Source organism: Pan troglodytes, chromosome 5 (genome assembly GCF_028858775.2).
Source record: "Pan troglodytes isolate AG18354 chromosome 5, NHGRI_mPanTro3-v2.0_pri, whole genome shotgun sequence".
Taxonomy (NCBI): domain Eukaryota; kingdom Metazoa; phylum Chordata; class Mammalia; order Primates; family Hominidae; genus Pan; species Pan troglodytes.
In genome coordinates, this window is record NC_072403.2 from 175,455,366 (window position 1) to 175,468,092 (window position 12,727).

Below are 12,727 nucleotides of genomic sequence, written 5' to 3' on the forward strand. Positions count from 1 at the left end.
ACCGACCCTGGGCCTTCTCTGCTTGTTTTATCAGCCCCTGCTTCTTTTCCCCTGAAGATGGACGGAAGGAGTAAATGTAGAGTTACACGGCATGGGTGAGGGCTTCATGCTAGATCTAATGGTAAGGTCTTAGCCTTTCAATCCATGATGCAAGATGCACTTTAAACAACTGTGCTGTGTTTCCCAGAGATGAGCAAAAGCGTGAGTTCACATCTAAATAACTAGGAGGTTTACAAGTCCACAATAAGACTCTATTCCTTTGCACCAGGCTTTCATCAAGCAAATGTGTGAATCTGTGGCCACATTAATAGGAGCCTGATGTGCCTTCTTCACTCTGGGGTCATTTGGTGGTCAGCTGAAAGGAAAACAGAGGCAGAGTTAAGACTTATCTTTGCATCCCCCTTGGGGTTTTCCAGGAGCTGGAGAAGCAGCAGCAGATGCTGCAGAGGTCCAGCTAAAGCAGTTACTTAAGTAAAGAGGAAGAAGCACAAATCTGATGACAATGAAAGATTAACCCACATTTCTCTTCCCTCTAACAACAGGGTGAGGTCTTTTAGGTGAGGATCTCTCACTATACAGAGTAGAAAATAAGACCCTGTCTCCATGTCAATCTTCTCTCATCTTGCTCTGCTTTTTCTGTTTTCTTTGTTTGTTTGTTTTCCAGGAAGATTGCAAGATGCCTGGTCTTTTTCTGGAAGAGTAAAATAAGCCCTGAGAAGAGGGGCAGGTATAGGAGATCAAGAGAAAGACAAGCTAGCATCGAACACTCGACTTCTCATTTCCACCTTTTGGTTAGACTCACTCCTTTATTCGAGTCATCAGGCCCACCGAGTGCCTCGGTCCAGCTCTGTCCCCTCTCCAAGCCTTCTGGAGCCCACCCAGCCTCTGAACCCTGGCTACTGCCCTACCCCTGTGTGGCAGTGGCTTCCCCGCCACGCACTCTCTCAAGGCCTCCATTGCCTCCAGCCTGCGAGGTGATGCCCTTGCTCCTCTGCCTTGAGAAAGGCCTGCCCTGCCATCGTTCCTAGCATGTGTCTGGTCTCCTACAGGACCTGGTGTGACACCCTGTGACCCATAACCTCAGCAAGGGAAAGGGGGGCCGGGGCACTCGTTCTCTCTCTAAGCTCCCTGTCACCAGATGTCAAGCCCTAACCCCATCCTGCTGCTCTGTGGATTCCCTTTCTATTTCCTTCCACTTCCTGTGTGGCGGGGACCTTCCTTTCCTCTTTCTTTCCTATTCCTAGCTCCCTTGCTCCCTGCTGTAGAATTGAATCCCATCCAGTTCTGCAATAAAGCCAATTTTTTAGGGTGTCCACTGAAGCCTCTAAATGATGAGACATGTCCCATCGACTTTCTGAGACTCCCTTCCCTGGGGCTGACTCCTCATCCGTCTCCCCTTCTCTCCTGACTTGGTGGTGCTAGCCACACTCCTCTATCCCTGACCCTGTCAATGTGGACAGACACCATCTCTTTATGGGAATGTTACTTTTTCAGGGCTACGATTAGACTGTCTCTCTTTTTTTTCCTCCTGGTGGGAGAGTCAATTATGCATCAGAGTCTATTAATCTTATAAACAGTTATGGAGCTGAAGAGGCTGAATCAAACAGCTGAGGCTTTCAAGAAGTTGGAGTACCAGGGCCATTATTATAATGAAGTTCGGTGATGTATAATCATGTCTCTGGGTGACCAGGCACAATTCTTTAAGTCTGAGAAATGTAAATGATGTGAATTTTTTACAAAGTTTACAAAGCAGCCTCTTCAAAGCTTGTGCTCATGGCCACGAGCCCCCAGGTCCCCACTCGGCGGGGAGCACCTCCCTAAGCCCTATCAGCCAGTCTCTGGCACCCTCATCCCTGATGGGCTGGCAAATTCAACGGACTACAAGGCACTTCCTCCTCCTCCTCCTGTCCTGCCCACACAGGGCCTGGGAAAGAGGACAGCTGGGCTGTGGATGCGATTCTGTCCTCTTCTACTGAGACCTGTTTGTTTGTCTGTCTCTTAAATTTGGTTCAGTGGCATAAAAAAAGAGAATTTATCTTTCTCCCCAGATGCAACAAACAGATGCTGGGGAGCAGAGACCTTGCATAGTCAATAAAAGATAAGTTATAAAATCTATTAAACTGCTGAAAGAAATCAGAATTTCAGCAAATTCTGTTTTTTTCTTATTTTCAGGCTGCTCCTTTTGATCAACAATGGGGAGAGGGGGGAAAAGCTAGTCGTGCATAAACTTCCATCTGTTATTACAGCGTGGAATGAATGTGGTTAGAAGAGGAACAGAGGACAGAGTGATATGTGAGCTGTGATATTGACAGAGTGGAAATGGAGAATGGTGCCAGTGATAAAGACAAAGCTGTCATAATCAATTAGCATTTAACTTTTTGTAAGATCTTGGAGGCTATGGGTTCTTTAGATTTTAATGTGCGTCTTCAAAGTAATCTTGTAAGCTATTTAAATGATGCTCCCTTTTTACAACTCTACATAATTTGATTATACAAACCATCCTGCAATCCTTGGATATGCAAATGCAACATCAAAATGATTTTTTCCCATATTTTGATAGAATTTGATGTTCCTTGCAGTGATAAGAAGTGACACAAATTGCAGCAAGGCATCAGTAACCCATTCATCTGGCACACTTTGGACATTCAGATTTTCAATGCCTGCTTGTTGAGAATCACCCTTAAGAATAAAAATTTAGGCTGGGCGTGGTGGCTCATGCCCGTAATCCCAGCACTTTGGGAGGCCAAGGCAGGTGGATCACAAGTTCAGGAGATCGAGACCATCCTGGCTAACATGGCGAAATCCCATCTCTACTAAAAATACAAAAATTAGCTGGGTGTGGTGGCTCGTGCCTGTAATCCCAGCTACTCAGGAGGCAGAGACAGGAGAATCACTTGAACCAGGGAGTCAGAGGTTGCAGTGAGCTGAGATAGCGCCACTGCACTCCAGCCTGAAGAAAGAGTGGGACTCCGTCTCAAAAATAAATAAATAGAATAAAAACATAGAAACCGAAGGCAGGGCAACAACTTGTGTTTGGAGAAGATTGCCTTACATTCTGATCCCAAGGCTACAAAGATGCTGAGCTTGTAAATGAGATTCTCAGAGCCTCAGTTTCCTGACCTGTAAAATGGAAGTAATAAGCTGTAGCTCACAGAAAAGTGGTGAGGGTTATCAGTTAGAGTGAAAACACCTGGCAGGATATGGCGACCATGCTCATATGGCCCCTGCAGCTGTCATTACTCTAACACTACTACCATGTGTACCACCACTAATAAAAATCTGGGTTATTTCCCTGGCAATTCCTTGGCAAAATTAGGTTTCTTTTTTCTTTCTTTCTTTCTTTTTCTCTTTTTTTTCGAGCAGAGTTTCACTCTTGTCGCCTAGGCTGGAGTGCAGTGGCATGATCTTGGCTCACTGCAACCTTCGCCTCCTAGGTTCAAGCGATTCTCCTGCCTCAGCCTCCCGAGTAGCTGGAATTACAAGTGTGAGCCACCACGCCCTGCTAATTTTTGTATTTTTAGTAGAGACGGGGTTTCACCATGTTGGCCAGGCTGGTCTCGAACTCCTGACCTCAGGTGATCCACCCGCCTCAGCCTCCCAAAGTGCTGGGATTACAGGCGTGAGCCACCACGCCTGGCCAGCAAAGTTAAGTTTCAAATGAGTATCACGTGGTGTAGTGATGCTGAGATTATGACAGTGGCTGAGCTCTTGGGTGATCTGAGAGGACAGGACAATTGTGATGCTTCTTTGAGGAGTCCTCGCCAGGAGAATCCCAGCCTCCAATGGCCGATCACCCATTCACCCATTTGTTCTGCATTTCCTCAGCTCCTTCAGTGGATCAGACAGTGTGCTAAGTGCTGAGGATGAAAGCAGGTACAATTGCAGGCATACTCCTTGACCTCTAGGCATTCATAGATTAATGGGGATGGACAAACAAATTACATTACCATGAATAAGCACCAAATGGGTGCAAACCAATCAAGTTCCATAGCTGGCAGTGTGAGGACAACTAATCTGCCTGGGGCAGTCACAGAAAACCTCACAGGGGAGGTAATGTTTGCGCTGAGGCATGAAAGAGGAGTCAGATCACTAGACAGAGAGCCTCAAGAAGCCTGTCCCCATCTGAGCAGGGCTAGAGGCAGGGGTGGTTTGACCACAGGGGACATTTGGCATTGTCTGCAGACATTTTTGATTGTCCTGACTTGGGAGTGCTACTGGCCTCTAGTGAGTCAAGGCCAGTGAGGGACATAGCTACAATGCACAGGACAGCCCCTGTGTGAGAAGAGTCATCCAGCCCCAAGGTCAACAGTGCCCAAGCGGAGACACCCTGACTTACAGGAGCCAGGCGTGCAGGAGTGGCAGGTCCGAGGGCACACAGGGCGTCTCCGGGACTCAGCGTGGCCCCGAGGTCTTCCAGTGCAGGGAGAGGAGGCTGTGCATGTGGCAAGGTCAAACCTTGGAGGGCCTGGAGGCCATCAGGAGTGAAGGTTTTGTCCTGTTTCTCCTTAAACTTCCCCTAAAGGGGCCCCATTGTTAGAGGAAACTAAACTCGGTCCCCCTTAACAGGTAGCAATAACATGAAGAGCCAAAGTTCCTGTATTATCCTAGAATTCAAGGAAATTTTGCTTTTTTCCATAATTAAAATGAAAAATAATGGTGTAGTCTTTTTCCACTAGAACTTTAAATAAAATCAATCCTTCAGGAAGACAAGTGCTCACATGGAACCCAGGATGAGATACGTGAACAGGCACAGAAAAGCCCAGAAGGGTTTGGAGCAAGGGGCTGGCCTGAGCAGATGTGTGGGTTCGTGTCCTTCTTCCCACAGGCGGCACCAGAGTGGGCCAGCTCAGGAGAGCTGACAAAACCCACGTTCCCAAAGGACTGACTCATGGTTGGGTGCCTTTGAGATCCATGGTCACAGCTCTACCTTTGAGCTGTTCCCAGCAGCAGTGGGACCAGAGGAGTGGGTGCGTTACTAGAAAGAACACTGCTGAGATGCCAGGAGCTCTAAAGACCTGGGTGCGAAGAGCCCCGAGGCTCCTGGCTCTAAGCCTTTCTGGTAGGTGGTCACATGATGATGTCAGCTGGGGAGTCAACCGAGTCCTGGCTGGCCCCTGCACACCAACAGCACAGTTCTGGGCTGGAAGGGGGCCTGGTGGAATTGAACAGCAGTGAGTTTGATTTCCACTTCCTCAAGTTCATTCCTTTGAGTCTTGAGAGCTGTTTTGGCCTTCAAGAATCCCTTATGATACAAACCTCCCAAATCTCTTATCAGGCAACGTTTTAGCCCTCAGAAAACTCTTTAATATGGATTAACAAGAATGAACCTAGAACAGAAAAGAAAAGGCAGTTTGCTTTACAAAAGTACAAATACCATTAGTATCTCTACAGATATCTTTATTTATCTATTTATTTAGGTAAGACTCTTTCTCTGAGCTTCTAAAGCATTTTACTTTATGAGGAGCAGATCGTTTTTCCCTGTCCACAGGGCTCCAGGGTTGAGCAGAAGGCACTGGAAGAGAGAAGAGTCATGGAGCCGTGTGCCTGTGTTCCTCCTTCCCAGCAGGTGTCACAGGTTCAGAAACGTCTTCCTTGCTGTCCACGTAATAGTCACAAAGTCCTTCACTCTTTCCAGCCTAGTTCCTCAACTCTATATCTAGGAGTTGAAAGCGGCGACCTGCACAGCGACTTCAGCTCTAAATTTCTAAGACTGTAAGAGGCGAGCCAGTGGCTGAGAACTGGCTCTATGGTAAAAACTGGGGGGCGGGCCCCAAAGGTCCACCCAGAATGTCACTCTGGTTAGCAAAAGCAAGGCTGACGCAGCAGGAAAATTAGACTCAGGGCTGCTCCCTGTGCATCTCTGGGTGAAAGAGCTGCCACTGCTCAGTAAATATGTGCCCATAGCACTGGGGTGATGAAGAGGAAGGATGGCCCCACATTGAAAATTATGGCATTGCGGGAGGCTGAGGTAGCAGAATCGCTTGAACCCGGAAGGTGGAGGTTGCAGTGAGCCCAGATTGTGCCACAGCACTCCAAACTGGTGACAGAGTGAGACTTTGTCTCAAGAAAGAAAAGAAAAGAAAATTACAGCATTAAAGAAAGAAACCCAGAGCGCCTTGTGTGGGAGTGGGTGGAGTCCCGGGAGGAACAAGGAGGAGGACAATGAGGCCCCAGGTGGCTTGAGAAGACAACCACTTTGCATCGGAATTGCCCCTTGCACTCACAACCATTCTGTCCCCAGGAGAGTTTTGTAAAACGCGTTCTTCTCTTTTCATCCATGTGTTGCTGTGGTTATTCTTCAAGTAAGCAACGCCTGATCACATCAGGGCAGTTTTCAAGGGTAGCACACACAGGCCGAGTGCATGGTTTCGTGTCCCCTGTGTGTGCATCAGCGCATCTAGCATTGCTCCTTTAATTGGATCTGCTGGCAAGTTTGTCCCACACACCCCAACCTCAGAACAGCCCTGGATGGATGAGCCCAACTGGCTCTTAGTGGAAGGAAGCTGGATTCACGCTGAGCCGGCCCTGGAGCTGGCACCCAGGGGGATGTGTGCACTGCCAGTTGCAGAGCTGCCTCCGGGTTCTGGGGGCTCCAACTGAACTGACGCCAGAGAGAGATTCAGGTCAAATGCATAATGATGGACTTTTGATCTTTTTTTCTTTTTTCTTTTTCTTTTTTTTTTGAGACGGAGTTTCACTCTGTCACCCAGGCTGGAGTGCAGTGGCACAATCTCGACTCACTGCAACCTCTGCCTCCCGGGTTTAAGCGATTCTCCTGCCTCAACCTCCCGAGTAGCTGGGACTACAGGTGTGCACCACCACGCCTAGCTAATTTTTGTATTTTTAGTGGAGACAGGGTTTCACCATGTTGACTAGGCTGGTCTTGAACTCCTGACCTCAGGTGATCCACCCGCCTCAGCATCTCAAAGTGCTGGGATTACGGGCATGAGCCACCACGCCTGGCCACTTTTGATCATTTTTGAGCATGAACAACTTGGATTTGTTATATATGAAATATTCATAAATTGGCTTAATTTCACATTTTTATTGATTGATGCAGAGAAAGATGTATCTCAGCAATACCAGTTATTTTTCCCATTAAAAAGATATTTTTCTGATCATCATCTTTGCTGAGCTACCAGACTGCATCTCATTCCACAGACTGTTGCCTCAGCCGCTCCTGAGAACAAAGCCCACAGACCCCCTCCACAGCACAGCCTGCCAGCTCAGGCCCCTCCCAGTGGGGGCAACTCAGCTTTAGTGCCCCTCATGGAACCAGAGCCTTAGTGGGGACCTCTGGGTCCTGGGGACAGTCCCAGGCAGGTCCTGTCCAGCTGCCACACCTGGGATCTGATGCCTGCGGGCTTCTCCGGGCAGCGTGCTGTGTACATCATACTGGAAGTGTTTTGACTACATACTACCTGCGACGCCCTGTTCTAGGAACAAGGAGGAGGAGAAAGAGGGATTGTCTCTTTCATCCTCCCAGTGGCTCAATGAGGACGACACCATTATTACCTCATTTTCAGCTGAAGATGTGGAGGCACCAAATAAGAGGCCTGCAGGACCAGCCACAGTAGAGCAAGTTTTAAACTTAGGCAGTCTTGCTCTCAAGCGCAGGTTCCGGGCCACCATGACAACAGCTCCCCAGATGTGGTCTGGGGAGCCTAAGCATGGCCCTTTCAGAGGGTCTTCAAGGTCAAAACTCCTGCTAAGTCACACTAAAATGTCACTTGCCATCTTCATTCAATACACTCGGGGGTAGCCTGGCGTCTCCCCAGCTGCTGGAAGAATGGTCACATCGTCACTCCAACAACTAAGAGAATGTGTGCTTGTGTGTTCTTGTATCTTTAAAATGTCTCTGTCTTCATTTCGAATGAGGTGAATATTGATAGATATAGGCTACCACCTTGGGGTCCTCAATAATTTTTAAGGGTGTAAAGAGGTCTCTCGACAGAGAGGTTTGAGAGCTCAGGCTCTGTGCTGCTCACCTCCAGACCTGCTCCTTCTCTGGCCCGTGTCACCCCTCCCAGCCTTCCTGCAGCCTGAAGCCCAGTTCCCAATCCCAGGCCTTCGCTGAAGCCCTGTGCCCTTGGGCCACCTCCTGCCCACCTAACTCTTGAGAGCGCTGTTCTAGACCCCAGTTGGGGTGACGTCTCCAGCTTCCAAATATGTCCAAAGTGTCCATGTCTATGCCAGGCTGATCAGTCCTGAGCCAATCACACTCTCTCTCTTAGGAATCTGCAACTTGAATGGGGAGAGAGCCTGGACATCCTTGGTGTGGCAGCATGGTAACGGCAGCATCACAGAAAGCAGCAGAATCTAGCCTACCTCATATCCAGGTCTGGCTTCTGTGTTGGTTCCTGAAGTGGATTGTTCAGTTCTGCTGTGAATTCTCTGAGCTACCCCATTAGTTTCATATATCCTTTTATCACTTAAGGTTGCTCAGGGGAAAAAAGGGGGAGGGAAGCTTAACTAATAAGAAAAAGTTAGTATACCTTCCGATTCTCTCTCCTTATGATAATCTACGAATTTACTGTTGGACCCTGTCACCTGCCAAATCCCTCATCTCCAGCCTGGAAGCCACCATGCGTCTCTGTCACTGGTACTACCCACATGGCCACAAGTCCTACACTAGCCTTGCGGCACATCAGGCCTGCCCGCCCTCATGGTGGTCAGCCTCCTCCTCCTCCTTGCCCATCCCACATGTCCTGAAAGGAAACATTGGGCCACCTGCATGGGTGTTAGGATGAGACCGGGAGGTCTTCGGTATGACTGATCTACGTGGCCCTTAGAATAACGTATTCATTTGGCCCAACCTCCCACTGAGAAAGCTGAGCACCTCCTTCCCTGGAGCAGCGCAGATGATTGGCACAAAATCCTCCCCTAGAAATAAGCTGGCCCTTATGCAGCAAGAGAAAGTTTTGTTTTTGTTGTTGTTGTTGTTGTTATTGTTTTTGAGATGGATTTTCGCTCTTGTCGCCCAGGCTGGAGTGCAGTGGCGTCATCTTGGCTCACTGCAAGCTCCACCTCCCGGGTTCAAGCAATTCTCCTGCCTCAGCCTCCGGCGTAGCTGGGACTACAGGTGCCTCCACCGCACCTGGCTAACTTTTTGTATTTTTAGAACAGACAGGGTTTCACCATGTTGGCCAGGCTGGTCTCAAACTGCTGACCTCAGGTGATCCACCATGAGTATTCCCTTCCTGCTCTTTACCGTGGAGGGTGGGGGCTGTTGAATGGTGACTCCCGAAAGATTCCATTTCCTCATCTCAGGAGCCTGTGAATGTGGCCTTATTTGGAAAAAGTGCCTTTGCAGACGTAATGAAATTAAGGGTGCTGGAATCATGGTGGGTTACCCAGGAGGGCTTTAAATCCAATGACCAGTGTCCTTATCAGAGGCACACAAAGGAGAGACAGAAGAGGAGAGGCCCATGTGAAGAAGGAGGCAGCCTGGAGTGGGGTGGCCGCAAGGCAGGGAACGCATGCAGCCCCAGAAGTGAGAAGAGGCAGGAACGGAATCTCTGTTAGAGCCTCTGAGGGAAGCTCAGCCCTGCCAACACCTTGATTTCAGACTTCTGCCTTCTAGAACTGTGAGAAACCAGATTTCTGTTGTCTAGGCCTAACACGGTGGCTCACACGGGTAATCCCAACATTTTAGGAGGCCAAGGTGAGAAGGATTGCTTGAGCTCAGCATTTCCAGACCAGCCTGGGTGACACAGTGAGACCCCATCTCTACAAAAAAAATCTATTTTTTTAATTAGCTGGGCATTGTGGCAGGTGCCTGTGGTCCCAGCTACTTGAGAGGCTGAGGCTGGGAGGATGACTTCAGCCTGGGAAGTTGAGGCTGCAGTGAGCCGAGATCATACCGCTGCACTCCAGTCTGGGTGACAGGTGAGATTCTGTATCAAAATAAATAAATAAATAAATTTCTGTTGCTTTAAACCACCAAGTTTGTAGTGCCAGTTATGGCAGCTCAAGGAAATAACGCACCCTCCAAGATTGGGGGAGGCTTGTGACTCCAGGCAGGCCCGCCTGCTGGTCGACCCTCTGCTTCTATGCGGTGCCCCGACACTGCCATGCAGTGCTCTGGGCGGCCCTGGCCGTTCCACTGCAGCACTCACTCACCAACACAGGATGGTCCCATCCCCTTCCTTCCTCACAGCTGCTAAGAGGACAAACCCTGCCACGTGGCCACCTTCTGATGAACTTAAAACTCCTCTCCATTTTACTGCTTTCTGCAATGCTCTGGAGTTGCCCAGTGATGCCCACAGATTCTTTAGTTACAATGACCATCTAAACTTTGCTTTCAGTATTATTATTATTATTATTATTATTATTTGGGTATAACTATCATGACCCATGTGAGTTTCAGCAAAGAACAAAGGGGAATTTATTCTTGAGATAAACAGGAGCTGAGGGCCGGAAGCCCCGCCAGGCCTTCCAAGGCTGGAGAGCCAACGGTCAGGAGCCCCCCAGGCCCAGTCCCTGGGCTCCCCTCAGAGCGCTGTTACCTCCCTGTGGCCCAGCTTCCCTAACCTCTGTCCAACAGGTAACGATGGCCACCCCACCACACCCCGATTTCCCCTCAGCTCAAGTAAGCGGGAGGGAATCAGCACCTGGAAATTCCATTTCCAAATTGGTGGAGACATTCCCACTGGGAGAGGACCGAGATGAGGCAAAATGGGCAGAGATGTGTGGTATAAACATGGCTCCTGGGGCCCGTTAGTGGGGAAGCAGGGTGGCTCTCAGAAAGGGGATCTGTGGAAGTGTTAGACGTAACAAAGTTGTGCAGAAGGACAGGATGGTGATGGCGATGTTTCTAGAAGCTGCAACCCTTGAATATGGGGCCTCATCAAGGACCTCCTTGCCTTGAACCTCTGCACACAGAGGCCAACCTGGAAGCGTCCGTCTCCGACCACACAGTGTCGCTCCTCACCTTCCAGTCCCTTTGAGTTGTTCCCTGCTAGGCACATGCATAAGAAATTGTTGAAGAAACTACCTTTGGCTTCATTAACTTCCTCCAACCCTGCATCCTCCCTGCACCCCGAGATCAGGCTGAGCATCTGTTAGTCGAGAGTCCCCACCAAAGCATGTGTGCTAACCAGCCCTGCCCCCTGTGCCCCCACCAGTGCCCTGCTCTCTGTCTCGTTAGACACAGGTACAAACAAGGAAAATACCAACGTGCTAAACCACCATGCTCCTCCCCATCCCAGGGGCATGAGTTAGTTCGTCAGTCTTGGACTGAAGGGACAGACTCAATGTTAAAATCTCTGGAACGAGTGGAAGTTACACAGTTTTCCAGATGTGTATGACAAGCTAAGCAAAACTGAGCTAGAAAAACTGAAGTCACGGATTCCTACAAAGCTGCCAGGAGAAATGGAAAGGCAAAATACATGATTGGGCTGGGCGCGGTGGCTCACGCCTATGATCCCAATACTTTGGGAGGCCAAGGCGGGTGGATCTCTTGAGGTCAGGAGTTTGAGACCAGCCTGGCCAACATGGTGAAACCCCCATCTCTACTAAAAAAAAAATAAAGCCAGGTGTGGTGGCTGATGCCTGTAATCCCAGCACTTTGGGAGGCCAAGACGGGCAGATCACCTGAGGTCAGGAGTTTGAGACCAGCCTGACCAACATGGTGAAACCCTGTCTCTACTAAAAATACAAAAGTAGCCAGGCATGGTGGTGCATGCCTATAATCCCAGCTACTCAGGAGGCTGAGGCAGGAGAATCACTTGAACCCGGGAGGCGGAGGTTGCAGTGAACCCAGGCACCATTGTACTCCAGCCTGGGCAACAAGAGCGAAATTCCATCTCAAAACAACAAACAAACAAACAAAACCCAAAAATTAGCCGGGGGTGGTGGCGGGCGCCTATAATCCCAGCTATGCAGGAGGCTAAGGCAGGAGAATCACTTGAACTTGGGAGGCAGAGGTTGCAGTGAGCTGAGATAGCACTGCTGCACTCCAGCCTGGGTAACAGAACAAGACTCTGTCTAAAAAAAAAAAAAAAAAAAAAAAAAAAAAAAAAAAAAAAAAAATACATGAATGAAGATTGATTTGTTAATATACATGTAATGTCTTTGTGTAAAGTGATTTTTACTGCCATATCATAATTAAAATAAATAAATGCTAAGAAATATTTTTATTAAAAAGAATGAGGGTTCTCATTCTAAGCTGATCTCTAGGTACACATGCCTGGAGACTCCTGTTCATACCCCCTCGATATGAGCACAGAGGGTCTCAGGGCCCAGGGCTCCGCCTTAGCTGACCAGAGGTCACTGACGTGGATGTTCTTTGATTCCTGGGAACTCTAAAGAAAAAAACAATCCTGGCTTTGTGCATGAGCATAGGTGTGCAGTGAAACACACAGCACAAAAATAAAAGCCCAAGTTCCCAGTGAAGTGAGAGAAGCAAAAATAGTCAACGGGGAAATGGAAAGCACTGTGCCTGTGGCAACTCAGGTGGGACTCCCGCATTTCCCTCCACGCCTTGGGCACCACGCTCCACTGCTCCTGCCTAATGGAATTGGAGAGGGCCTCCCAGCCAAAGGGCAGAGCACCCTGTTAGGTGCGAAAGTGAATAATGATGAACCCCAGGCTTAGTCCTGGTTGGATAAGGATAAATAAAATTAAAATTCAGAAATTTGCTTTAAATGGGTTGTTAATTGCTGTTGAGCTTTAAATATTTGAGTTTATTAATTTCTCCCTCACCCCCTGAATTATATTTCAGCAG

The 12,727-nt window shown here is 48.7% G+C and overlaps 1 protein-coding gene across 4 annotated transcripts in view; it reads left to right on the forward strand.

Annotated features, from left to right (window-relative positions):
* Positions 1-2,086, forward strand: part of PACRG (parkin coregulated) — a 656,455-nt gene extending 654,369 nt beyond the window's left edge. Inside the window, exon 9 of one of the 4 annotated variants that reach the window (XM_054686975.2) lies at positions 665-2,060. In XM_054686975.2, the coding sequence (XP_054542950.1) occupies positions 665-1,028 (364 nt within the window). In that variant the 3' untranslated portion in view covers positions 1,029-2,060. Of the gene's footprint in view, positions 1-664 lie in introns of all 4 variants that reach the window. The other 3 variants (XM_054686976.2, XM_016956752.3, XM_054686979.2) reach the window with 3 other exon arrangements.
* The last annotated feature ends 10,641 nt before the right edge of the window (positions 2,087-12,727 follow it).